This window comes from Neoarius graeffei, chromosome 4 (assembly GCF_027579695.1).
Source record: "Neoarius graeffei isolate fNeoGra1 chromosome 4, fNeoGra1.pri, whole genome shotgun sequence".
Taxonomy (NCBI): domain Eukaryota; kingdom Metazoa; phylum Chordata; class Actinopteri; order Siluriformes; family Ariidae; genus Neoarius; species Neoarius graeffei.
In genome coordinates this window covers 25555871-25582430 of record NC_083572.1, presented here as the reverse complement: position 1 = coordinate 25582430, position 26560 = coordinate 25555871, and the positions used below count along the sequence as shown (strand labels likewise).

General features: G+C 44.1%; 1 protein-coding gene across 3 annotated transcripts in view; it reads left to right on the top strand.

Annotated features, from left to right (window-relative positions):
- The window catches only part of aamp (angio-associated, migratory cell protein), a 160982-nt gene extending 135011 nt beyond the window's left edge, over nt 1–25971 (top strand). The window contains exons 9-11 of one of the 3 annotated variants that reach the window (XM_060919060.1): nt 94–188; nt 1125–1275; nt 25470–25971. In XM_060919060.1, coding sequence (XP_060775043.1) covers nt 94–188; nt 1125–1275; nt 25470–25545 — 322 coding nt within the window. In that variant the 3' untranslated portion in view covers nt 25546–25971. Of the gene's footprint in view, nt 1–93; nt 189–1120; nt 1276–25469 lie in introns of all 3 variants that reach the window. The other 2 variants (XM_060919061.1, XM_060919062.1) reach the window with 2 other exon arrangements.
- Nucleotides 25972–26560: the final 589 nt, after the last annotated feature.

Sequence of the window (26560 nt, the reverse complement as noted above, 5' to 3'; positions counted from 1 at the left end):
TAGGAGTATCGGTTTCTAAATGTGTTTTATTTCTTTATTTATGATCAACAATCACTGGTTTCATGCTAATGTGGTGGCTTGTTACTCGGTCAGGCTGCCCCTGATTGCTGTGGCATATCTGGATGGCACTCTGGCCATATATGACTTGACCACACAGAGCCTTAGGCATAGGTGCAAACATGAGGTAGGTGCAAATTAATTTGTATGATTATATGCATTGTATACATATTGTGAATACATGTGATTCTATATACACTGATCAGCTATAACATTAAAACCACAAATGCATGAAACAAATAGTTATTTTGTTACAATGGCACCTGTCAAGGGGTGGAATATATTAGGTAGCAGGTAAACAGTCAGTTTTTGTAGTTGATGTATTGGAAGCAAGAACAATTGGCTTAAGGGTCTGAGCAACTTTGACAAGGGCTAAATTGTGATGGCTAGACGACTTGGTCTCCAAAACTGCAGGTCTTGTGGGGTGTTCCCAGTGTGCAGTGGTTAGTACTTTCAAGAAGTGGTCCAGGGAAGGATGACCAGTGACAGGATCATGGATGCCCAAGGCTGATTTGAGGCACTTGGGGAGCAAAGGTTAGTCCGTCTGGTCCAATCCCCCAGAAGGAGCTACTGTAGCAGAAACAGCTGAAAAAGTTAATGCTGGCTATGATAGGTGTCGGAACACAACATATTGCAGCTTGCTGCATATCCCATTTTCTTTTACATCGTGTGGATGGCTAGGTGCATGTGCAGCAGTTACCTGGGGAAGAGATGGTACTAGGATAAACTATGGGAAGAAGGCAAACTGACAGAGGCATTGTGCTGCTCTGGGCAATGTTATGCTGGTAGACCTTGGGTCCTGTTGTTCATGTAGATGTTACTTTGACATATACCACCTACCTAAACATTGTTGCAGACCATAATGGCAGTGGCATCTTTCAGTAGAATAATGCACCCTGCTACAATGGGTCAGAGCTGTTTTGGCAGCACAAGGAGTACCAAAACAATATTAAGCAGGTGGTTTTAACGTTGTGGTTGATTGGTGTATAATAAATGTTTGTTTATTTGCTGACAAGGAATAAATGTAATCCAACTTGTACGAATCTCTTTTGGGAAAACTTAGGTAGGGATTGTCCATCTTCAGTGGGAGCAGGCCTCAGCGGTCGTGGCTACCTGTAATCTGGGTGGAGTTGTGACTTTGTGGGATGCTCGCTCAGGAAACATGGTGGCCGAATACCGTGGTCACACAGCAGAGATCCTGGACTTCAAACTCAACCGGTGACTATGCCAGTTTCTAGCTGTTGGGGTGGGAGTGTTAAATATTCTATCTAAACAAAAATGCACAAAACATTAAACTGGTCAACATGTACAGTCATGTCTGTAAATAATTGACAAATATTTGACAGTTATTGTTATTTTAGCCATTTCCCACAGTATGTTGGAGTTTAAATTACATAATGAATAAGACCTCAAAGTGTAGACTTTCAGGTTTAATTAGCGGGTGCACATTATAGGAATTTACAGCACTTTTAATATGCGGTTCCTTCTTGTTTAAAGGACCAAAAGTAATGGGATAAATTTATATAATTGAATGAAAATTGTAATTTTTTTTTATATTTGGTTGCAAGTCTTGAAGTCTGGAATCCACAGACATCAAACTCTTGTATATTGACGTAGACAGAAAAAATAATAGCTTTGTCAGTGTTCAAATATTTATGGACATGATTGGATATACCTGATTCAGACTTTGATAAATGCATGTCTGCATGGGGTCAAATTTGGCATGTGATTCTGTCACTTGGACATTTGGCTGTGAATGGCAACTACTACCCCATACATGTTTAACAACATGTTTTGCACAAAACTTTTTTTTTCCAATTCTTTTGAAATTCTGTTTTGTTTTAATTAAAACTTAAAGTAGGTATCACAAATGCAAAATCTCATTATCTCTAGCCGCTTTATCCTGTTCTACATGGTCGCAGGCAAGCTGGAGCCTATCCCAGCTGACTACGGGCGAAAGGCGGGGTACACCCTGGACAAGTCGCCAGGTCATCACAGGGCTGACACACAGACAACCATTCACATTCACACCTACGGTCAATTTAGAGTCACCAGTTAACCTAACCTGCATGTCTTTGGACTGTGGGGGAAACCGGAGCACCCGGAGAAAACCCACGCGGACACATGCAAACTCCGCACAGAAAGGCCCTCACCAGCCACGGGGCTCGAACCCGGACCTTCTTGCTGTGAGGCGACAGCGCTAACCACTACACCACCGTGCCGCCCCCCCACAAAAGCAAAATTCGACACAAAATAAGTTGCCTGCAATTGCAGTGTCTTGCAAAAGTATTTATCATGATGTCTGTATAAATCAACCTGTTTTGGAAGGACCCTGACTCTGCAACACTCCTAAGCAAGCAACATGAAAACCAAGGAGCACTCCAAAGAGACAAAGTTGTGGAGAAGTATAGATCAGGGTTGGGTTATTTATTTAAAAAAAAATTGAATGTCCTAGGGAGCACCATTAAATCCATTATAGCAAAAGGGAAAGAATATGGCACCACTACAAACCTAACAAGAGAGAGGCCACCCACCAAAACTCTCAGTCCGGTCAAGGAGGGCGTTAATCAGAGATGCAACAAAGACACTAAAGATACCACTGAAGGAGCTACAAAGATCCACAGCAGAAATGGGAGTATCTGCCTGTCGGACCACTTTAAGCTGTATACTCCACAGAACGGGGTTTTATGGAAGAGTGGCCAAAAAAAGCCGTTGCTTAAAGAAAAAAAAAGAAGAAAAGGCGTTTGGAGTTTGCCCAACAGTATGTAGCAGACTCCCCAAACACATGGAAGATTCTCTGGTCAGATGAGACTTAAGTCTTTTTGGCCATCATGGGAAACTCCATGTGTGGTGCAAACCTAACACTTCCCATCACCCTGAGAATGCCATCCCTGCTGTGAAGCATGGTGGTGGCAGCATCATGCTGTGGGGATGCTTTTTATCTGCAGGGAGAGGAAAGCTGGTCAGGATTGAAGGAAAGCTGGAGGACACTACAGGGCAATTCTGGAGGAAAACTTGTCCGAGTCGGCCAGAGGTTTGAGACTGGGACGAAGGTTCGCATTCCAGCAGAACAGTGACCCTAATCACATACTGCTAAAGCTACACTGGAGTGGTTTAAAGGGAAACATTTAATAGTCTTGGAATGGCCTAGTCAAAGCCCAGACCTCAATCCAGTTGAGAATCTGTGGCATAACTTGAAAATTGCTGTATGCCAAAACCCATCTAACTTGAAGGAGTTGGAGCAGTTTTGCCTTGAGGAATGGGCAACAATCCCAATGGCCAGATGTGCTAAGCTAATAGAGACATACTCCAAGAGAATTGCAGTTGTAATTGCAGCAAAAGGTGGCTCTACAAAAGGTGACTTTGGGGGTGAATACTTATGCACACTCCAGATTTCTGCTTTTTTATCTTATTGTGTCACAATAAGAAAAATTTTTTAAATTTGCACTTCTAAAGTGGTAGGCGTGTTGTGTAAATCAAATGCTGCCAACACCCCAAAAATCCATTTTAATTCCAGCTTGTAATGCGACAAAACAGGACAAACATCAAGGGGGATGAAGACTTTTGTAAGACACTGTATGTTGCTAACTAGTTAGCTACTTTATGCAAACTTGGATGACTACTATTATTAGTACATTGTTGCATAACAAACAGTTCTCTGATATTATAGCACTTAAGTATTCAGAAGTAGACATAGCAGGCAGGACTGGGAATTTTTTTTTTTTTTTTGTCTGGAGGACAGGGGTGCAGGGTAGGGGGTATGCATACAGATCTTGTTTGTGGAGGTGAGCTCAGTGCATTGTGGAGGAGCAGGGAGCCTCTGTGCCATGGTGCAGTTGCTCTGTGGTGCTGCATCTCTGTGGAAGTAAGTGAAGTCCTTCTGGACTAGAGTCTGTTGGCAGAGATACAAAGCAAGTTAGAATTAGCATGATGGCGAGCATGACTTACTTCACTGGTAGACACAGTTCCCTTTTATACTCCCTCACCTCCTTGTAGAGGGTAGATGTCCATACCCCTTTATGTGCTCCAGCCATGCAAAATTGTCTCTCCCTGCCCCCAAACCATACGACAATCACTGGTCTAAAACGGTGGTGCTGAAATGGTACAGTTTCTTCTGTTCTGAGATGGAGTGGCGGGGACGCTAACCATTCAGCACCATTGAGGCAGCTGGGCGAGGAGACCGGTATCACCACAAGTACAGTGCCTTGAAAAAGTATTCATACCCCTTTAACTTTTTCACATTTTTCCACCTTACAACCATGACCTTAAAAGTTTTTTATTGAGATTTTATGTGATAGACCAACACAGAGCAGCACATAATTGTGAAGTGAAACGAAAATGATAAATGGTCTTCAAAATTTTAAACAAATAAAAATCTGAAAAATGTGATGTGCATTAGTATTCAGCCCCCCTGCGTCAATACTTTGTAGAGCCACCTTTTGCTGCAATTACAGCTCATGGATTAAAGTTTTCCGTCGCTACGACGGATTTCCGTCAACTGGGAGCGCTAAAGGTCAATAATGAGATTGATGCAGATCCAAGGAAGAAAAAAAAGGGGGGGTAGGCCCATAGGTCTGACACCGATGTGATTTAGAACTTCACCAAGCTGCTGTGATTGCCTGTTGTTGAACCCTTTCTTGTGCTGTGTTTGAGTATATGTAAAGGAATAAGTTGTTGTGCTCGATATGCATAAATAAATAAATACAGCCTCTGCTACTGTCTAGTCCTAGGGAGGCTCGGCGTAGGCAGCGAGCCGCGGTGCTCGGCTTGAGTTTCGTTTCTATCGGCGGCTCCAGACCGACTTTGCACGCTCGTAACTCGGCCAGGGGAGGTCCCAGCCTCCCCAAACTTGGCAGCCAGCGACCTCTGCCCTCTCCCCAACGAACCAGCGCTAGGGCGGGCCAGCCCCACGCCTTGGGGTGAGCCGCGGCGCTCCGCACAAAAGGTCAGAAAACAGTGGAAGCCAATACTCCGAAGCTCAAACTTCAGGAAAGTGACTCGGTCCGGTGTCACAAGTGCACAAGAACAGTTATTTGAAAGTTAACCGGATGAATTTGCGCGTGCGATTTCATGAAGAACCGGGACAATTGGCATTCGGTGAAAGATTCACACCTATGACTCATTGTATTCGCGCGCGCCCTCTCGCCCACTGTCACTTCGTTTTCCCGATTTCTGAAGATGGAGTTTTCAGAAATCTCCACTCTGCCCAGAGTTTGTGAAAGTAGCTGTTTTCAGTGACTGAAACCTCCGTATACAATACCAGTCAAAAGTTTGGAAACACCTTCAAATTCAATGTTTTTATTTTTACATTTTTTTCCTACATTGTAAATGAATACTGAAGTCATCCAGACTATGCAGCAACACATAAGGAATCATTTAGTAAACTTTAAAATGTTAATCAAACCAAAATATGTTTTAGATTTTAGATTCTTAAAGTAGGCACCTTTTGCTTTGATTACAGCTTTGCACACTCTTGACATTTTCTCAATCAGCTTCATGAGGTAATCACTCGAAATGGTTTTCCAACAGTCTCGAAGGAGTTCGCAGAGGTGCTGAGCACTCGTTGGCTGCTTTGCCTTCACTCTGCGGTCCAACTCATCCCAAACTTTTTCAGACTGACTGACCTTCATTTCTTAAAGTAATGATGGACTGTCGTTTTTCTTTACTTAGTTGCACTGCAAAAAATGGCCTTTCAAAAATAAGAAATAAAAGATTAAAACAAAGCATATTTGCTTGAATCAGGTGAAAAAAATCTGCCAATGGAACTAGTCAAATTTGACTTGGTAAGATTTCTTAAAGTAAGATGAAAAATCTAACCTGTTTTTAGATGAAATAATTCCAAAATAAGATTGGGGAACTTATTATGCGAGATCTGATTAACTCAAAATAATCAAAATAGTTCTTATAACAAGATTGTACTTCTTACATTTAGCCATTCAAGTCTTTTTTATTTATTTCATTTTAAGGGTATTTCACTTAAATTCATGACAGTCTTAGCAGTAAAAACTGAATTTAAGATAAATATACTAATATTAGGATTGTTAAATTCTACAACTAAGCATTGCTAGCTTAAAAGATTCTCCTTTTGTGACCTGTAATTAGTAAAATATTCTAGATATGAGACCAGAGACTATCTTGAATCAAGTTAACGACACGTGTAGTATTGCAACAAGTTTATTTTTTTTTCCCCATTTCAACATTCAAACATTAAAACATCTCTTAAGATTCCACTTCCCCAGGACCTCAGGCACCAAAAAAAAAAGTCTACGCATTTTGACTTACAGTGCTTACACCACGCCAAAGCAACAGTGCATTTTGGGGGCATTGACTATTCATGTGTATGAGGGGTTTACAAGATCAGGCACAAAAAAACCCCAAACAAACAAAAAAAAAACAAAAAAACACTGAACTTAACTCACAGCATTCCAAAAAAACCTCACTAAAATGCCCTCCACTCACTCATAGCCTTTTTGAAGGCACTTGTCTGGTCTAGAGTATGTACCGTACAGCATCTAGAAGGAGCTCACTCTGAATGACTGAGAAAACAGTCGCAGTAAACTTAGGATATGTAAGGTGGAGATGAATTGTAATGAAAGATTCAAAGATTTCAGTAAAGTTCATTAATTCCCAAAACAAGCATGCTTTGTTTTTTTTTTTCTTGAAACAAGATGAACCGCATTTGACAAATGTCCAAAATGTACTTACTTGTTTAAAAAAACTTGTTTTATTTTCAAAGGTGCTCCAAATAAGACTTTTTCAAGACATTTTGTCTATACAAGATTTTCAAGATGGACTGTCTAAAAACTAGCCTTTCTAGCTAAATGAGGTTTTGCTTGTTGGGCAATTATGTCTTATAATAAGGGTGGCTAGATGTTTTGACTTGAAAATAGACAAATAAACTTACTAAGATTTTTATTTTTTGCAGTGTGAGTAGTTCTTGGCATAATATGGATTAGAACAGTAGTCAAATAGGGCCATTCACTGTATACCAACTCTACCTCTTCACAACACAACTGATGGTCTCAAACACATTAAGAGGTCAAGAAATTCATGAAATTAACTCTTGACAAGGCACAGCTGTAAACTGAAAGTCATTCCAGGTGACTACCTCGTAAAGCTGACTGAGAAAATGCCAAGATGTGCAAAGCTGTCATCTAAGCAAAAGGTGCCTACTTTGAAGAATCTAAAATATAAAACATATATTCTGGTTTGATTAACACTTTTTTTGTTTACCAAATAATTCCATAGATATTTCTTCATAAAGTCGATGACTTTAGTATTAATCTACAATTCAGAACATTTTAAAATAATGAAAAACCACTGAATTAGAGGTGTTTCCAAACTTTTGACTGGTACTGTAGGTGTGAATGAGAGGTGCAACCGAATAAATAAATATGCGTCTTTTTTATCCGGCTACATGTAGGCTATCACTGCGCAAAGCCTCTAATGTTGAAATGGTAGTAATATTTGTTAAAATAATAGTAGGCTAATTTCCACATTAATTGGTAAAATGGTCCAAGGGATGTGATGGGGGGATGGCCGTTTTTTAAGGGGGATGATTTGAGATTTTTATTTCAGAAGGGGGATGCCTCCCCCCACATCCCCCCTCAACTCGAGTACTGCGTATAAGGCCATATTTCACCTGACATAGGCCCTTCGATTTCCATCACTAGAGCGCGTCAAATTACTTTCGGTTTTGCCAGCATGGACGCACTTCTTTTAAATGAAGGCACAGATGTGTCAAAACGGTAAAGAATAAGTGGAGATGGGCTTGGCAAAATGAAATGGGTGATAATGGCAAGCTCCTGCTGCTGTGCCAAGGAAAAAGAAACAAAAACAGGCATCAGATGTTGCCAAACTAGATGCCTTTGGCTTCACTGCGAAGAAGCAAAAAAAGTGAACTTTCACTTTACTTTTCTTGTTTCCTGGCTTTATTTCAACAGATTTTCTTATTTTTCTTTCTGTTCCACTCTTTTGAAAGCATGGTTCAAGTTCGACTGCACTTGCACTTTTCTCTGAACCACTGTTGTGCATTACTAAAGTATTGTTGAAATAAATTTGCACTTTGCGCTGAAAACTTGATGTTTCATCATGAATAGCCAGTAATGACAATGGTAAAGTCTTGCCTTAGCTTTAGTCATTGTTAAAATTATGTAAATGTACTATAAGTAGGGGCCGAGGAGATAATGGACAACACGGCGTTTAAAATTTGACGCATCGCTGACGTGGTAGGGGCCAACGACATGGAGCTTTTTTTTTTCAGTCAGATGATTTTTTTTTTTTTGCTTTAATCCATGTTACAGCTGCAAGTCTTTTGTGGTATGTCTCTACCAGCATTGCACATCTAGACACTAAAATTTTTGTCCATTCTTCTTTGCAAAATAGCTCAAGCTCAGGCAGATTGGATGGAGAGCATCTGTGAACAGCAATTTTTAAGTCTTGCCACAGATGCTCAATGGGATTTAGGTCTGGACTTTGACTGGGCCATTCTACCACATGAATATTCTTTGATTTAAACCATTCCATTGTAGCTCTGGCTGTATGTTTAGGGTCATTGTCTTGCTGGAAGGTGAATCTCCTTCCCAGTCTCAAGTCTTTTGCAGCCTCCAACAGGTTTTCTTCCAGGATTGCCCTGTATTTAGCTGCATCCATCTTCCCATCAACTCTGACTAGCTTCCCTGACCCTGCTGAAGAAAAGCATCCCCATAGCATGATGCTGCCACCACCATGTTTCACAGTGGGGATGGTGTGTGCAGGGTGATGAGCAGTGTTAGTTTTCCACCACACATAGCGCTTTCCATTTAGGCCAAAAAGTTCAACTTTGGTCTCATCTGACCAAAGCACCTTCTTCCACATGTTTGCTGTGTCCCCTACATCAGTGATTCCCAACCACTGTGTGCCATGAGAGATCATCAGGTGTACTGTGGGACATTATCCAATTTTACTTAATTGTTCCGAAAATTATTTATTTACTGCAAATAATTTGTCTTCGTTCGTCTATGCCAGCGATGTATAGTGACCGGCAGAACAATTAAATACTCTTCCAATAGATGGCAGCAGGTGTATCTACCTGTGGCAATTCAATGGCAATTCAAACAATAGAATTAGTAATGCTTCTGGTGTAAAAATCGACCTTTTGGTCTTTGGCCAAAAAGCTGAAGAAGTCGAAAGGATCAAATGAAAATGAGAAGTGACTGTGAACTATAAATAACTGTATAAAGTGTGCATAGACATTATCCCATAAACTTAGCATTCGTTTGATTTAATACATTGAACATGTATATGATAGCATTAATTCAGATTTACTGACTAACAGTTTTGAAAACTTAAATATTTCAAAAGACTTTTTGAAGAAATCATATGCAACTAATGAGGACATAGGGAGCAAAGGTCAGTCACCCTAAGAAATTTTATTTAATATATGAACATTTTGATAATTAATAGAACTTAAGTTTAATGTGAATTTAGTTTGTCATTTTTGTTGATCATGACCATACCCTTGAATGTAGAATGTGATTTTATTTTGAATTCAAATAATACTCCTATTGATAGAATGGGGCAGCTTGGGCTCAGAGGGTTGTTTGATTCAGTTCCTGGGACTGGCAGGAAAAAGGTAAGGGGAGTTGAGTGAATGAACAACACTTTCTCCTCCTTTTGTATCATGGCCTTTGAGCAAGGCACCTAACCCCCAACTGCTCCCCAGATGCTGTAGCATAGCTGCCCACTTCTCTGGGTACATGTGCGCGTGCGCTCACTGCTCACTTGTGCATGCATGTGTTCACTGCTTCTGGTGGGTTAAATGAAGAGGAGGAATTTCGCTGTGCTTGAGTGTACATGCCAAAAAATAAAAGGTGCATGTATGTACACACGTCATCTCTTTCTGTCTACAACAAAAGACAATGGCCTGTGGATTGTCAGTTTGTTGTAGAGCAGCATTGGCTGTGACTGTAAAGTCCAATTCTGGAGCAGCAGTCTTGGTCACAGTTGCTGCATATGAACTCTGATGGTAATGAGGGATGCAGGAGCTGTACGTGCTCTCGTCATTCCCTTCTGCCAAGCCACTACTGTTCCCCTTTTGCCTCAGCTCTTTTGACACCTGTCTTGATGACATGTCGCCAGTTGCTGTGGTCAGTTGCAGCTGCTTCCTACGAGTCTGGGTTGATGTTGGCAGATTTCATGTTCCTCTTGGATACATCCTTGTAACGCAGCATCGGGCGGCCAACTTGTCTGGAGCCTGAGGTGAGTTTGCCGTACAGAACATCCTTTGGGAGGCGTCCATCCTCCATACGACGAACGCGTCTGAGCCACGCAGGCGTCTCTGGGACAGAATCGCAAACATGGTAAGAGTGTCTGCTTGAGGACATTCTTACTGGAAACTCTATCTTGCCACAATATGCCCAAGGTGTGGTGCATGCAACACAGGTGGAAGGTGTTGAGGCATTGCTCCTGTCATACATAAGCTGTCCACATTTTGCTGCCATAGAGCAGAGTGCCCAATATTTAGGCATTGTACACTACAGTCTTCGTGTTTGTGGTCAGCTTGTCATTCTCCCACACTCTTTTGGGCAGTCGTGACATGGCAGATTCTGCTTTGCTGATGCGCTTGTTAATCTCTGCATCAAGGGTCAGGTTGTTGGAGATCGTGGAGCCAAGGTACATGAAGTCCTCGAGCACGTCCAGAGTGTAATCCCCAATGGAGATGTTAGGTGTGTCACTGACATCCTGTCCCATCATGTTTGTCTTCTTTAGATTAATGGTGAGGACAAATTCTTTACAGGCATGAGCCAGGCAGTTGATGAGCCTCTGGAGTCCTTCCTGTGTGTGGGAAGCCAGGGCAGCGTCGCCAGCAAAGAGCATCTCTCGGAGTATAAGCTGGCAGACTTTTGTCTTGGCTCGCAAGCAGGAAAGGTTGAACAGCTTGCAATCTGTGTGTGGAGAAACACCCTGTCTTCTGATGAGCTGAAGGCATATGATAGCAGCAGCAAAAAGATGCCAAAAAGAGCGTGGGAGCAAGGACACAGCTATGCTTCACTCCACTGCTGGTGGAGAAGGGAGCAGATGACCCGTCGAACTGCACAGTACCCTTCATGTCCTCGTGGAATGACAGTATCATGTTCAGAAGTTCTTGTGGACATCCCATCTTCTTAAAGAGCTTGAGACCCTTTCTGCTTACGAGGTCAAATGCCTTAGTCAGATCTATGTGCAGGGGCTGCTTTTGTTCCTGGCACTTCTCCTGCAGCTGTTTCAGAGTGAAAAGCATGTCGATGGTGGATCGCTGTGCTCTGAAGCCACACTGCAACTCAGGATAGACTTAGTCAGCGAGTTGCTGCAGTCTCTTCAAGGCTACCCAGGCAGACGCCTTCCCTGCAATGCTCAGCAGTGATGTCCCATGATAATTGTTACAATTGCTGTGGTCCCTTTTGTTCTTGTAAAGCATGACAATGTGTCATGCATGTCATGGGGCACTGATCATTCTTCCCAGCCCTGACAGAGGAACTCATGGAGGTGCAGTCGTCGAGTGGACTTGGTGCACTGTAGCACTTCTGCTGGAATGCCATCACTTTCTGGAGCCTTGCCATGTGCAAGGGAGTCAATGGCCTTGCTGAGCTCTTCATTTGTTGGTGGGACATCGAGTTCCTCCATGACTGGTAGGAACTGTCAAGGGCCGACTCTGTGACTACATTCTCTCTCAAGTACAGGTCTTGATAGTATTCTACCCATCGTTCCATCTGTTCATTGCGGTTTGTGATGGTCTCACCTGTGGATAACTTGAGGAGAGCGGTTTTCCTTGTGCTTGGTCCAAAAGCATACAACCCCAATTCCAAAAAAGTTGGGACAAAGTACAAATTGTAAATAAAAATGGAATGCAATAATTTACAGATCTTAAAAACCGATATTGTATTCACAATAGAACATAGACAACATATCAAATGTCGAAAGTGAGACATTTTGAAATTCCATGCCAAATATTGTCTCATTTGAAATTTCATGACAACACATCTCAAAAAAGTTGGGACAGGGGCAATAAGAGGCTGGAAAAGTTAAAGGTACAAAAAAGGAACAGCTGGAGGACCAAACTGTAACTCATTAGGTCAATTGGCAATAGGTCATTAACATGACTGGGTATAAAAAGAGCATCTTGGAGTGTCAGCGGCTCTCAGAAGTAAAGATGGGGAGAGGATCACCAATCCCCCTAATTCTGCTCCAACAAATAGTGGAGCAATATCAGAAAGGAGTTCGACAGTGTAAAATTGCAGAGTTTGAACATATCATTTACAGTGCATAATATCATCAAAAGATTCAGAGAATCTGGAAGAATCTCTGTGCGTAAGGGTCAAGGCCGGAAAACCACTGGGTTTTACTGGGTGCCCATGATCTTCGGGCCCTTAGATGGCACTGTATTGGAAATCACAAAATGGGCTCAGGAATATTTCCAGAGAACATTATCTGTGAACACAATTCACCCTGCCATCCGCCGTTGCCAGCTAAAACACTATAGTTCAATGAAGAAGCCGTATCTAAACATGATCCAGAAGCGCAGATGTCTTCTCTGGGCCAAGGCTTATTTAAAATGGACTGTGGCAAAGTGGAAAACTGTTCTGTGGTCAGACGAATCAAAATTTGAAGTTCTTTATGGAAATCAGGGACGCCGTGTCATTCGGATTAAAGAGGAGATGGACGACCCAAGTTGTCATCAGCGCTCAGTTCAGGAGCCTGCATCTCTGATGGTATGGGGTTGCATTAGTGCGTGTGGCATCGGCAGCTTACACATCTGGAAAGACACCATCAATGCTGAAAGGTATATCCAGGTTCTAGAGCAACATATGCTCCCATCCAGACGACGTCTCTTTCAGGGAAGACCTTGCATTTTCCAACATGACAATGCCAAACCACATACTGCATCAATTACAGCATCATGGCTGCGTAGAAGAAGGGTCCGGGTACTGAACTGGCCAGCCTGCAGTCCAGATCTTTCACCCATAGAAAACATTTGGCGCATCATAAAACGGAAGATACGACAAAAAAGACCTAAGACAGTTGAGCAACTAGAATCCTACATTAGACAAGAATCGGTTAACATTCCTATCCCTAAACTTGAGCAGATGTTTACAGACTGTTGTAAAGAGAAAAGGGGATGTCTCACAGTGGTAAACATGGCCTTGTCCCAACTTTTTTCAGATGTGGTGTTGTCATGAAATTTAAAATCACCTAATTTTTCTCTTTAAATGATACATTTTCTCAGTTTAAACATTTGATATGTTCTGAATAAAATATGGAATTTTGAAACTTCCACATCATTGCATTCCGTTTTTATTTACAATTTGTACTTTGTCCCAACTTTTTATTTATATATATATATATATATATATATATATATATATATATATATATAAGTTCAATATTTTCCATCAGTTATTTAAGAAAGTGAAAATGTTATATATTATAGACTCATTACACAAACTAAAATGTTTCAAGCATTTTTCTCTTTTAATCAATATGGCATACAGTACAAAAACATAAAAAAAACCCATCTCAAAATATTAGAATATTTTATTTCGAGTTTGAGTAAAACGGTATGAACACAGTGTATCTCTCGGTCTAGTTCAGTACACACAACCACAATCATGGGGAAGACTGCTGACTTGACTGTTGTCCAGAAGATGATCACTGATGCCCTCCACAAGTAGCCTGGGAAATCCCATGCTGCTTTGCACAATCGTTCCAATCTGAAAAGACAGCATGGAAACTATGGTCTAAAGGCTCGCCTGAGTTAGGGAGCCAATCAGAGAGTGGGGAGGGGTGGAAAGACGGTGACACGTACTACTCGACAAACGGAAGCTTGTAGTTTATTTGGGACTGTTTACGGATCACATTTAACATGGCGGCGAGCGATACGAACCAAACTTTCGATCAAGCTTTGTCTTGCACAAACGGCAGTAATCATTCGGTGCCATTGTTTTCCTATTTTTGTTTTGCCTTCTCTTTCTCTTTCCTTCTCTTCTTCGCCTCTTCGTCTTCTTCGTCGCTCTAACTACGTCACCGGGTACAACTGCCATGATTGGCCATGGGCTACGTATACACCAAATGATAGACATTCGCAACATCCAATAAACGGCCATTGACAATTGTAAACCACACCTCCCCTACGAGAAATTCAATAGGCGGATTCCAGACCATATTTCACTTGTGATATGGTCTGGTGTTAACCAGACTACTCCACAAGGAGGGTAAGCCACAAAAGGTCATTGCTGAAAAGGGTGGCTGGAAAAGGTGCACAAGCAACAGGGATGGCCGCAGTCTTGAGAGGATTGTCAAGCAAAGTTGATTCAAGAACTTGGGAGAGCTTCACAAGGAGTGGACTGAGGCTGGTGTCAGTGTATCAAGACCCATCACGAACAGGCATCTTCAAGAAAGGGGATACAACTTTTGCATTTCTAATATCAAGCTACTCCTGAGCCAGAGACAATGTCAGAAGTGTCTTATCTGGGCTAAGGAGAGAAAGAAATGGACTGTTGCTCAGTGGTCCAAAGTCCTCTTTTCAGATGAAAGTACATTTTGCATTTAATTTGGAAATCATGGTTCTAGAGTCTGGAGGAAGAGTGGAGAGGCACAGAATCCAAGGTGTTTGAAGCCCAGTGTGAAGTTTCCACAGTCTGTGATGATTTGGGGTGCCATGTCATCTGCTGGTGTTGGTCCACTGTATTTTATCAAGCCCAAAGTCAACACAGCCATCTACCAGGAGATTTTAGAGCACTTCATGCTTCCATCTGCTGATGAGCTTTTTGGAGATGCTGATTTCCTTTTCCAGCAGAACTTAGCACCTACCCACAGTGCCAAAACTACTACCAAATGGTTTGCTGACCATGATATTACTGTGTTTGATTGGCCAGCCAACTTGCCTGACCTGAACCCCATAGAGAATCTATGGGGTATTGTCAAGAGGAAGATGAGAAACACCCGACCCAAAAATACAGATGCGCTGAAGGCCACTATCAAAGCAACCTGGGCTTCAATAACACCTCAGCAGTGTGAAGGCCACTATCAAAGCAACCTGGGCTTCTATAACACCTCAGCAGTGCCACAGACTGATCACCTCCATGCCACACCGCATTGATACAGTAATTCATGGTAAAGGAGCCCCAACCAAGTTTTGAGTGTATAAATGAATATAATTTTCAGAAGTTGGACATTTCTGTATTGTAAATCCTTTTTTTGATTGATCTTGGGGAATATTCTAATAATTTGAGATGCTGGATTTCTGATTTTCATGAGCTATAAGCCATAATCATCAAAATTAAAACAAAAAAGGCTTTAAATATTTCACTTTACATGTAATGAATATAGAATATATGAAAGTATACCTTTTTGAATTAAATTATGAAAAAAGGAACTTTTTCATGGTATTCAAATTTTTTGAGATGCACTAGTATGTGTGTGTATGTGTGTGTGTATGTATGTATATATGTGTGTGTGTGTGTGTGTGTGTGGACCCACTTTTCTTTGTCTTTACACTCACACTCCATCCGTGGCAAACCAAACGTTAGACAGGTAAACACAAAAGTGCGTGTGTACAAATCATTGATCAGAAGCTTGTTTTTTTGTCCTCTTGCTGCTTATTTCTGTTTAAATGTTTGGTGATTAGGTGGTAAATTGGCTCGTTGTGGCCCAGTTTCTCCAAATCCCACTGGGTATCTGTGTCTCCCCACAACTGGATGAGGGCAAGAACTTTAGTTCAGTTGTCACTGCTGTTGGCTTGGGAATTGCTTGACTCCTTCGTTTAGAGGCAGAAAAATGACTCAAAGAACTGACCTTTTTGTTAAAACTCTAATGAGTTTCCTGGTGTCACAGTTATACTTTGACTATATAGGACACTGTTATAGAAGAAGCAAGTTCTTTATAATCACTTTGTCTGTTATCATCCAAATGAGAATCAGTTCCTTTTTGAGTCTGGTTCCTCTCGAGGTTTCTTCATGTCGTCTGAGGGAGTTTTTCCTTGCCACCATTGCCACAGGCTTGCTTATTGGGAATAGATTAGGGATAAAATTAGCTCATATTTAAAGTCTTTAATTTTCTTTAAATCTGTTGTTAAAAGCGCTATAAAAATAAACTTGAAACTTGAATTTGCTGCAAAGTGGTCTTTTCTCCAGATGATAAATGACCCAGATGAACGTTGTTGCGCATGTGTAAGCCATAGATTGGGTTTTAGATGGTAAGCAAGAGCAAGTTGTGCCTACCGGTGGCATTGTTCCAGAGCAAATCATGCTTACACTGGCAGTTGTGCCAGGGCAACTTGTTCCGGGAAGGACTTGTTCCAGTGCAAGTGCCTATGTAAAAGCAGCTATAGTGTGGAAAGGTTGTTAAAATGTTTGAAGCCAGGGAGGAATGAAAGATTGGGTGCAGGTTGCAACAAGAGTGTATGAACAGTTGATAACCGGAAGGGCAGGGAAACGGTCAAATATACAACCTGATGATCTGAAAAGCACAGTGGAATAACAGTGTCTACTGCTATGGAAGACTGGCTGAAAACCAGTTCCAGAACGTATTCATGCTTGTGTGACAGAGGACAGCTGTTGAATATCGGGTGGGGGGGTGCAAAAGAAAGAGAATGCAAGAGGACTGGAGCTTGTCAGAGAGGAAGTATCCAAGGGGACCAGGAAGGTTGTGGTGGTGATTAACTGAAGCAGTAACAAGATGAAGTGTTGAGGTGAGATGATGAAAGAGGTATCAAACAATGTCTGAGACAAAAGTAAACCTGTTCCATCACCCCTGGGCAATTACTCGTAGAGTCTGAATCAAAGCATAGGTAAAGGACAGAGCAGAGTTTTCTGGAGTGATCCAGGTCTCGGTGACAGAAAGTGGATGATTGCTAGCCTCCACTTTCACTCCACTCCAAAAAGTGGAGGGTCATTAAAGCCAAGATGAAGTCAGCTTTCTAGACAGCAGACTGGCAGCTGTCACCATTGTTTGGGGCTCAAGGGTGGATAAGGTTACTGGTTTTATGGAGAAGTGTAATACAGCCACATGGAATACTTAGCCAGGAACAAATTCAGCTTTTTTTAATTGGAAAAAATTCTAAGAACAGTTTTGTTTTGCCATTGTGGAATATTCTGCATAGATTAAGGGTCAAAAATGTATTGAATCAATTTAAATTAAGTCTAATAAGACTTAAACTCTCTGATAAGCTGTCGCCGTTAACGTCTCTGTGCTTAAAATTGCTAAACATTTTACAGTACGGACTGGTATGTTTTTGCTCTGATGTGCCATCCAGCAGATGTCACTTTTAAAAAGATACACAGCTAGTGTGTGAAATGATCATGCTGTTTTACCACCGCTTCTGCATGCTCACACAATCATGCATCATGGAGGCAGCCATGGTGCCAAAGGGTCTCCGGTTTGGTTCCCTGGACCCTGACATGTATCCAGCTCAGGATCGACATGGAACTCAAAAGAGAGGGAGAGGCGGAAGGGGACAACACAGGTTGTTGGGTATTCCTAATGTCACTGTGGCAGCGGGGGCGTGGTCAAGCGTCGGTCTGTGAAGGGAGGGCGGAGTCAGGGAAGGTAAGTGGCAGAATCACTGCACCTGATGGAAATTAACCTGCGTTTCTGTGTCTTCCCCAGTGACCACGCCCTATAAGAGGAGAGGGAGCGCAGAGGAAAGGAGCTGTCCTGACCAGAACACGTGTGTGTGTGTGTGTGTGTGTGTGTGTGTGTGTGTGTGTGTGTGTGTGGATAGGAGTGAATATAAAAGCTGAAAAGCTAAAATAAGAGTTATTGAGAACTTAGTTCTGGCCTGCTGTGCTTCTGTGCTCCACCCACCTGATATAATTCTACAGTGGTGCCGAAACCCGGGATAGTGCAGAAGGGAACGGCCACATGGAGTCCTCCCCCTTTCAGGACCTGGTCCATGCCCTCGCCACGGCCCAACAGAGCCAGCACCAGGCGCTGATCGCCCTCTGGAAGGAACAAGAACAGCGCTTTGAAGCCCTGGTGCTGGCGCAACAGGAAGATTGCCAGGCGTTCCGGCACCTGCTCGCGTCGGCGGGTGCCCCGATCACCACCGCCGCGGACCCGCCCCACCTCACCCTAACGAAGATGGGTCTGCAGGACGACCCCGAAGCCTTCCTTGCTCTTTTCGAGCAGGCAGCCGAGGCGTGGGGTTGGCCGGTGGAACAGCGTGCGGCGCGCCTCCTCCCCCTGCTAACAGGCGAGGCGAAGCTGGCCGCGCTACAGCTCCCCGCTGACAGCCGGCTGGTCTACACGGACCTCCGCAGGGCCATCCTCCAGCACGTGGGCCGCACCCCGGAGCAGCAGCGGCAGCGCTTCTGCGTGCTGCGCCTGGAGGAGGTCAGCCGGCTGTTCGCATTCGGCCAGCAACTCCGGGACACCTGCCGGCAGTGGCTGAGGGCTGACAACCGTGACGCCGAGGGAATCATCGATCTGGTGGCGCTGGAGCAATTCGTCGCTCGACTTCCGGAAGGAACCTTGGAGTGGGTCCAGTGCCATCGCCCGGCGTCGCTGGATCAGGCCATCGAGCTGGCGGAGGACCATATGGCAGTCGTTCCGACAGCAGGACAGCGTGTCTCTCCTTCTCCCCTCTCTTTCTCTCTCCCCTTCTGTTCCTCGTTCTCACCCCATTCCCCCACCGCGGAGGCGGGGGCCAGCTCCACCCCAGCCAGCCCACAGCACCCGCGGTGTCCTAACGTTTCCTACTTCCGTGTCTGTGTCTTCTCCCCTTCAGGTGAGTGATCTCCGGAACACCGGTGCAGAGAGAGAGCCTGGGCCGGTTTGCTGGCGCTGCGGGGAGCCAGGGCACCTCCAGCATCAGTGCTCGGCGATGGAGGTGGGCGCGGTGGTCCGGATCCCCGACGCGCCAGGGACCGCCCTCGATTGGGCCGGAGCGTATCGCATACCGGTGAGTATCCAAGGGGATACGTATCAGGCTTTGGTGGACTCCGGCTGTAATCAGACCTCAATCCACCAAAGCCTGGTGCAAGACGAGGCATTGGGGAGAGCACAATTGGTGAAGGTGTTGTGTGCGCACAGGGATGTTCACAACTACCCTTTAGTGTTGGTCCACATTCTGTTTCGAGGGGAGAAATTTAGAGTACAGGCAGCGGTTAATCCTCGCCTCACCCACTCTATAATTTTGGGGACTGATTGGCCGGGATTCGGGGAATTAATGACACATTTAGTGAAGAGTGGGGCCTGCAATAATTTAACGGGGGGGAGGTCCTGGTGTGGCTTTGGCGGGAAGAGCTGTCACAGAGCCGTCCATGTCACCACCGCATCAGAGTGAGGAGCAGCATACTCCTCCTCCCTCTCTCGGGGAATCCCTCGCGGATTTCCCGTTAGAGCAGTCGCGAGATGAGACTCTGCGGCATGCGTTTGACCAAGTGAGAGTAATTGATGGTCAAACGCACCACCCCGTCCTTCCCCTATTTCTCCATTTTTAAGGATAGATTATACCGAGTGACGCAGGACACTCAGACCAAGGAGCAGATAACACAGCTTTTAATCCCAAAGAGCCGCCGGGAATCTATATTCCAGGTGGCTCACTTTAATCCCATGGCCGGACACTTTGGGTAGTATAAGACACTAGCCCGAATAATGGCCCGGTTCTATTGGCCAGGGATTCGCGGCGATGTCCGTAGGTGGTGTACGGCGTGCCGCGAATGCCAGTTAGTAAATCCAACGGCCATTCCAAAAGCGCCTTTGCGCCCTCTGCCATTAATCGAGACCCCGTTCAAAAGAATTGGGACGGATCTCGTCGGGCCATTAGATCGGTTAACACAAGGGTATCGCTTTATTTTAGTTCTGGTGGACTATGCAACGCGATATCCGGAAGCAGTGCCTCTTCGCAATATCTCAGCACATAGTATTGCGGAAGCACTCTTCCGCGTCATCTCCCGAGTCGGAATCCCCAAAGAGATTCTGACTGATCAAGGCACTTCGTTTATGTCACACACACTGCGCAAACTGTATAGGTTACTGGGAATTAAGCCTATCCGCACCAGCATTTATCACCCACAAACGGATGGCTTAATCGAACGGTTCAACCACATCCTCAAAACCATAATTAAAAAATTTGTAAGCGAAGATGCACGCAACTGGGATAAATGGCTCGAGCCCCTGTTATTCGCAGTGCGAGAGGTCCCACAAGCCTCCACGGGGTTCTCCCTGTTCAAATTATTATATGGGCGTAAGCCGCGTGGCATTCTAGATGTGTTGTGGGAAAATTGGGAGGAGGGACCTTCAACAAGTAAAAATGAAATTTAGTATGTTATCGATCTGCGCGCCAAACTCCACACCCTCACGCACTTAACCCAGGAGAATTTGCGGCAGGCCCAAGAACGTCAAGTCCGTCTGTACAACGGGCACGCGCCTTAGGGAGTTCACACCGGGAGATAAAGTACTCGTGCTGTTGCCCACGTCGAGCTCCAAATTAATCGCCAGGTGGCAAGGACCCTTTGAGGTCACACAGCGAGTCGGGGACGTGAGAACGGACAGGGGTGGGGCATTACAGATTTACCACCTCAATCTGTTAAAACTTTGGAATGAGGAGGTCCCTGTGGCGTTGGTGTCTGTGGTTCCAGAGAAGGCGGAGCTGGGGCCGGAGGTTCAAAAGGGAAAATTGACATCGCCCACCGCTCCGGTCCCCTGTGGAGACCACCTCTCCCCGACCCAGCTCACTGAGGTAGCCCAGTTGCAGACAGAATTTTCTGATGTGTTCTTGACCCTGCCCGGCCGCACCCACCTCATAGAACACCACATTGAGACGCCCCCGGGGGTAGTAGTGTGCAGCTGCCCTTACAGACTGCCCAAACACAAGAAAAAGGTGGTTCGGGAAGAACTCGAGGCCATGCTCAAAATGGGCATCGTTGAGGAGTCCCACAGTGACTGGAGCAGCCCGGTGGTCTTGGTTCCCAAGGCTGATGGGTCGGTCCGGTTCTGTGTGGACTTTAGAAAAGTCAACGCGGTGTCTAAATTTGACGCGTACCCAATGCCTCGTATTGACGAGTTGCTCGATCGACTCGGCACGGCTCGCTTTTATTCGACACTGGATTTGACAAAGGAATATTGGCAGATCCCCTTGACTCCGCTATCCCGAGAGAAAACGGCCTTTTCCACACCATTTGGCTTACACCAGTTCGTCACACTTCCTTTTGGGCTGTTTGGGGCACCCGCTACGTTCCAGCGGCTTATGGGTAGGGTCCTCCGCCCCCACGCCACCTATGCGGCTGCATACCTGGATGACATTATTATTTATAGTAATGACTGGCCGCAGCACCTAGAACACCTGAGGGCCGTCCTTAGGTCGCTGAGCCGAGCCAGGCTCACAGCCAACCCGAAGAAGTGTGCGATTGGGCAGGTGGAAGTACGGTATCTGGGCTTCCACTTGGGCAATGGGCAGGTGCGTCCCCAAATCAATAAGACAGCAGCGATTGCGGCCTGCCCAAGACCAAAAATGGGGTGAGACAGTTCCTGGGGCTGGCTGGCTACTATCGCAGGTTTATACCTAATTATTCGGACGTCACCAGCCCGCTGACTGATCTCACTAAAAAGGGGGCACCAGATCTGGTCCAGTGGACGGAGCAATGCCTGACTTTTCTCTCTCCTTTGTTTTGCAGACAGACGCATCGGACAGAGGGCTGGGGGCTGTTCTGTCCCAGGAGGTGGAGGGGGAGGACCATCCAGTGCTGTACATCAGCCGCAAGCTGTCGGTGCGTGAGGGCAAGTACAGCATCATAGAGAAGGAATGCCTTGCTATCAAGTGGGCGGACCTCGCCCTCCGCTACTACCTGCTGGGGCGCCCTTTCACCCTCTGGTCGGACCACGCGCCCTTGCAGTCGCTCTACTGCATGAAGGATTGCCAACGCGTGGATCACCCGTTGGTATCTGGCGCTCCAGCCATTTAAGTTCGAGGTGGTCCACAGGCCAGAGGCGCAGATGGTCATGGCGGACTTTCTCTCCCGTCAAGGGGGGGGGGGGGAGTCGGCTGCAGGCCGGACGGCTGCAGGCTGGATGGCTGCCCGGCCTGAGTTGGGCGGTGGGGGTATGTGGCAGCGGGGGCGTGGTCAAGCGTCGGTCTGTGAAGGGAAGGCGGAGTCAGGGAAGGTAAGTGGCAGAATCACTGCACCTGACGGAAATTAACCCGTGTTTGTGTGTCTTCCCCAGTGACCGTGCCCTATAAGGGGAGAGGGAGCGCAGAGGAAGGGAGCTCTCCCGACCAGAACACGTGTGTGTGTGTGTGTGTGTGTGTGTAGATAGGAGTGAATATAAAAGCTGAAAAGCTAAAATAAGAGTTATTGAGAACTCAATTCTGGCCTGCCGTGCTTCTGTGCTCCACCCACCTGGTATAATTCTACAGTAAGAACAGGATACATTGTGAGTGCAAGCAGGGACTCCAGCAAGACTAACTGTGACAGCATAACTAAAAGGGAGAGCAAAAGGGAGGTAACATAGTCATGAGGGAGCCCTGGAACATAAAGCAGCCAGCCACTACACCGTCAGCAAACCCAAGTGAATGAGTGAGAGTGGGGGGGATGACAGCATCCATGTATCCCAGTTTTTACTAGAACACTTTATACCCGAGGACCCTCCAGATCTTTTCATTCACCTCATCTCATTATTTCTAGCCGCTTTATCCTGTTCTACAGGGTTGCAGGCAAACTGGAGCCTATCCCAGCTGACTACGGGCGAAAGGCGGGGTGCACCCTGGACAAGTCACCAGGTCATCGCAGGGCTGACACATAGACACAGACAACCATTCACACTCACATTCACACGTTTGGTCAATTTAGAGTCACCAGTTAACCTAACCTGCATGTCTTTGGACTGTGGGGGAAACCGGAGCCCCCGGAAGAAACCCACGGGGAGAACATGCAAACTCCACACGGAAAGGCCCTTGCCGGCCATGGGCCTCGAACCCGGACCTTCTTGCTGTGAGGCGACAGTGCTAACCACTACACCACCGTGCTGCCCCCAGATCTACTCCTTTACCGAATAAAAGTTATTGTTTTCAGCCTAGACTTGAACACTGAGACTGTGTCCGAGTCCCAAACACTACTTGTCAGTCAGGATTTATCTGTGGGGCTTTGTAAGCAAAGGTTCTGCCCCCTGATGGTAGCCTTCGCTATATGAGGTACCAGCAGATATCCTGCACCTTTTAATCAAAATAGGTGTGGTGGGTCATAAAGGACCACAAGTTCACTCAGGTACTGTAGTGCAAGACCATTCAGTGCTTTTAAGGTCAATTATAGTATTTTATAATCAATACGAAATTTGATTGGGAGCCAATGCAGTGTGTGAATAAGGTAGGGATGTGCTCATATTTTCTAGTTCTAGTGAGGACTCTTGCTACTGCACTTTGAACTAACTGGAGCTTGTTCATGCACTTGTTGGAATATCCAGAGAGTAAGGCATTATGATAATCCAATCTAGAGGAAGTAATTAGATTAAGTAAAGTAATTTAGGTAACAAAAGCATGAACTAGTTTTTCTGCATCATGTAGTGACATTAAATTTCTTATCTTTGCAATATTTCTGAGATGAAAGAAAGCTACCCGGGTGATGTTATCGATAAGGATATGTGTCTAATGTCTTCAACACATTTCTCAATTTTATTAAGCTGGTATCTCTCATCTGGCTTTGCAGAAACATACAACTGTGTGTCATTAGCATAGCAATGGAAGCTAATACCAATATGAATATCACCCAGAGGTAATACATATAAAGAAAAAAAAAGCAGTGGGCCTAAGACAGAACCTTGTGGAACGCCAGACTTTACCTAGGTATGTAAAGAGAAACTCGCCATTTACATCAACAAACTAATGGTGATCTACCGATCACCATTAGTTAAAGATAAGCGGGAGGTCTCTCTCTCCCGCTCATTTCCTGTCTCTACACTGTCCTAACCAATAAAGGTGGAAAAAGCCCAAAAGAAAAAATATCACGTAAGACCTGAGCCAGGAGAGGGCTTAACTTCCACATCATTTTCTAGTCTATCCAGGAGAATGGAATGATTAGTGTCAAATGCTGCACTAAGGTCAAGTAATGCAAGCAGGGAGACACCGCCCCGATCAGACGCCAACAGTAGGCCGTTTAGTACCTTAACCAGTGCTGTCTCGGTGCGATGATGAGGTCTAAATCCTGATTGATACATTTCATGGATGTTATTCCTACGTAGATATGAGCATAACTGCTGTGCTACAGCTTTGCCTAGGCTCTTGGAGATGAAGGGGAGGTTTAATATTGGCCGATAATTGGACAGCTGACAGGGGTCAAGGTTAGGTTTTTTTAATCAGGGGTTTGATAACTGCTAGTTTAAAGGATTTGGGTACATAACCAATTCTAAGGGAAGAATAGATTATTTTTAGAAGAGATTCAATTGCTTCTGGTATTATCTGTTTGAAGAGTTGTGTAGGTAAATGATCTAATATGCAAGTTGAAGATTTTGATGTGGGAATTAATGAAATTGGTTTGATTTCTCTAAGGGGAGTAAAACATTCTAATTCTATTATATAAATGGCATTTGGCAGACACTTATCCAGAGCCACGTACAACATACCTGAAGCAGTTGTGGGTTAGGTTCCTTGCTCAGCGGCACTTCAGCCATTCCTGCTGGTCCAGGGAAATCGAACTGGTGACATTTTTGTCTAATCGTCTAATTTTTGTGTAATCGTTATCCCAGGGTGCTGATTTTTTTTTTCCTCTCATCATTTTTCTTTTAAGTGGAGCTATATTATTTGAAGTATACATTTGACTGTCAGCATTCAGTTGCCTGATCAAGTTCTGTAGGGGCTGACGGTGATCCAATCAAATTTGATAACTCTGGGAGACTATAAAACTTTGTGAAGTAGCTGACATGAATGTATGTTTAACAGAGTAGTGTGGTAAGGTGCATGTATTATTGCTCAGACATATTTTGAATGAGATGAGATAATGATCTGAGGTAGCTTCACACTATGGAAGTGTGACTATATTTTCTTTATTTAAACCGAATGTCAGTAGGAAGTCATGGATTACAGCTTGAGAGTTCCTACAGAGTCCAGTCAACTCAAATAATATGTACAATTTAAATGGCAAACATGTTTCACGTACATTGTGTTCACCATTATTTCCAGGGATGCCAATAATAGTGGCATGTTTTTTTGTCAAATTATTTCTTGATGAATTTTTTTTCTCTGAATAAATTTTTCAATTAAAGGTTGGATTTTTTTTTTCTTTTTTAGCATGAGATGAAGCTACTTCAATAATCTGTGGATTTTTTTTCTAATCCTTTTGACTAATCTTTTCAATGGGTGCCAATAATTGTAGAGAGCACTGTATATGTTAAAGGTGGTAAATATAGTTACACACATTGCCAGCATCTAATCACTGTAATTTTGCGTTCCTCCATCTGTCTTCCAGAGATGCTTCCATGGCTGTGACAGCAGGTGGAGACCACAAAGCCAAAGTCTTCTGTCTCCAGAGGCCTGAGCGATAGGACAAGAGTGACTCTCCCCATGGAGCAAAACAACCATTTAGACCTGTTTTTACATCCTCAAAGAATAATCATGCTCTCTGTTTTACTAACTGAATCTAGCTGCTTCTCAGTTCTACAGAGATTAGTGTTTTTACACAGTTAAGTGTAATTTGGTAATCACCACAACTGCAACTTACTTACAAATGTGTTTGGACTGGACTGGCTTCCAAAGGTTAAGATCTCTTGATGACTCAATTAGAATTGCTTCATTTATGTGTAATCTGTAATGTATATTGGCATTGCATTTGAATTATAGGTGAATAAATCTGATAATTTTACCATTTTGCAAGACAAAGTGAAAATCAACACGAGTTTCTTGATTTACTGCCCCCCCCCCTTTTTTAAATAAACTCATGATCCCTGAATTATTTGACCTACTTAAGATGACCCATTTTGACTTCTGTGTAATCTTTTTTTCATGTAGTTCTTGATCAGGAAAGCATAAGGCACACAGTGGTTATGTATTGGATCGTAAACTAAATACTATAGGTTTTTTTTCCAGCTTAATCTTTTTGTATTTGTCCTGTACACTGCTCTAACCAAGAACAAAAGTTGTACTCATACAATCCCAATTCCAGAAAAAGTTGGGGCACTGTGTTGAAAAACAGAATTTGATCATTTGCAAATCATGGAAACCCTATATTTCATTGAAAACGGTACAATGTATCAAATGTCGGAACAGAAATGTTAGTTTTTTGAAAAATATATGCTCATTTTGAATTTGATGTCAGCAATACATTTCAAAAAAGTTGTGTAGTGCTCTTTTTTTTTTTTTTTTTTAAATAACTCCTTTGGTTAATTGGCAACAGGTCAGTAACATGATTGGGTATAAAAAGAGCATCCCATAGAGACTGAGTCTCTGAGAAGTAAAGGTTGGGAGGGGTTCACTGCTCTGTGAAAGACTGTGGGCAAGCAGTGCAACAATTTAAGAATAATGATCCTCAATGTAAACTTGCAAAGAATTTGGGGATCACAT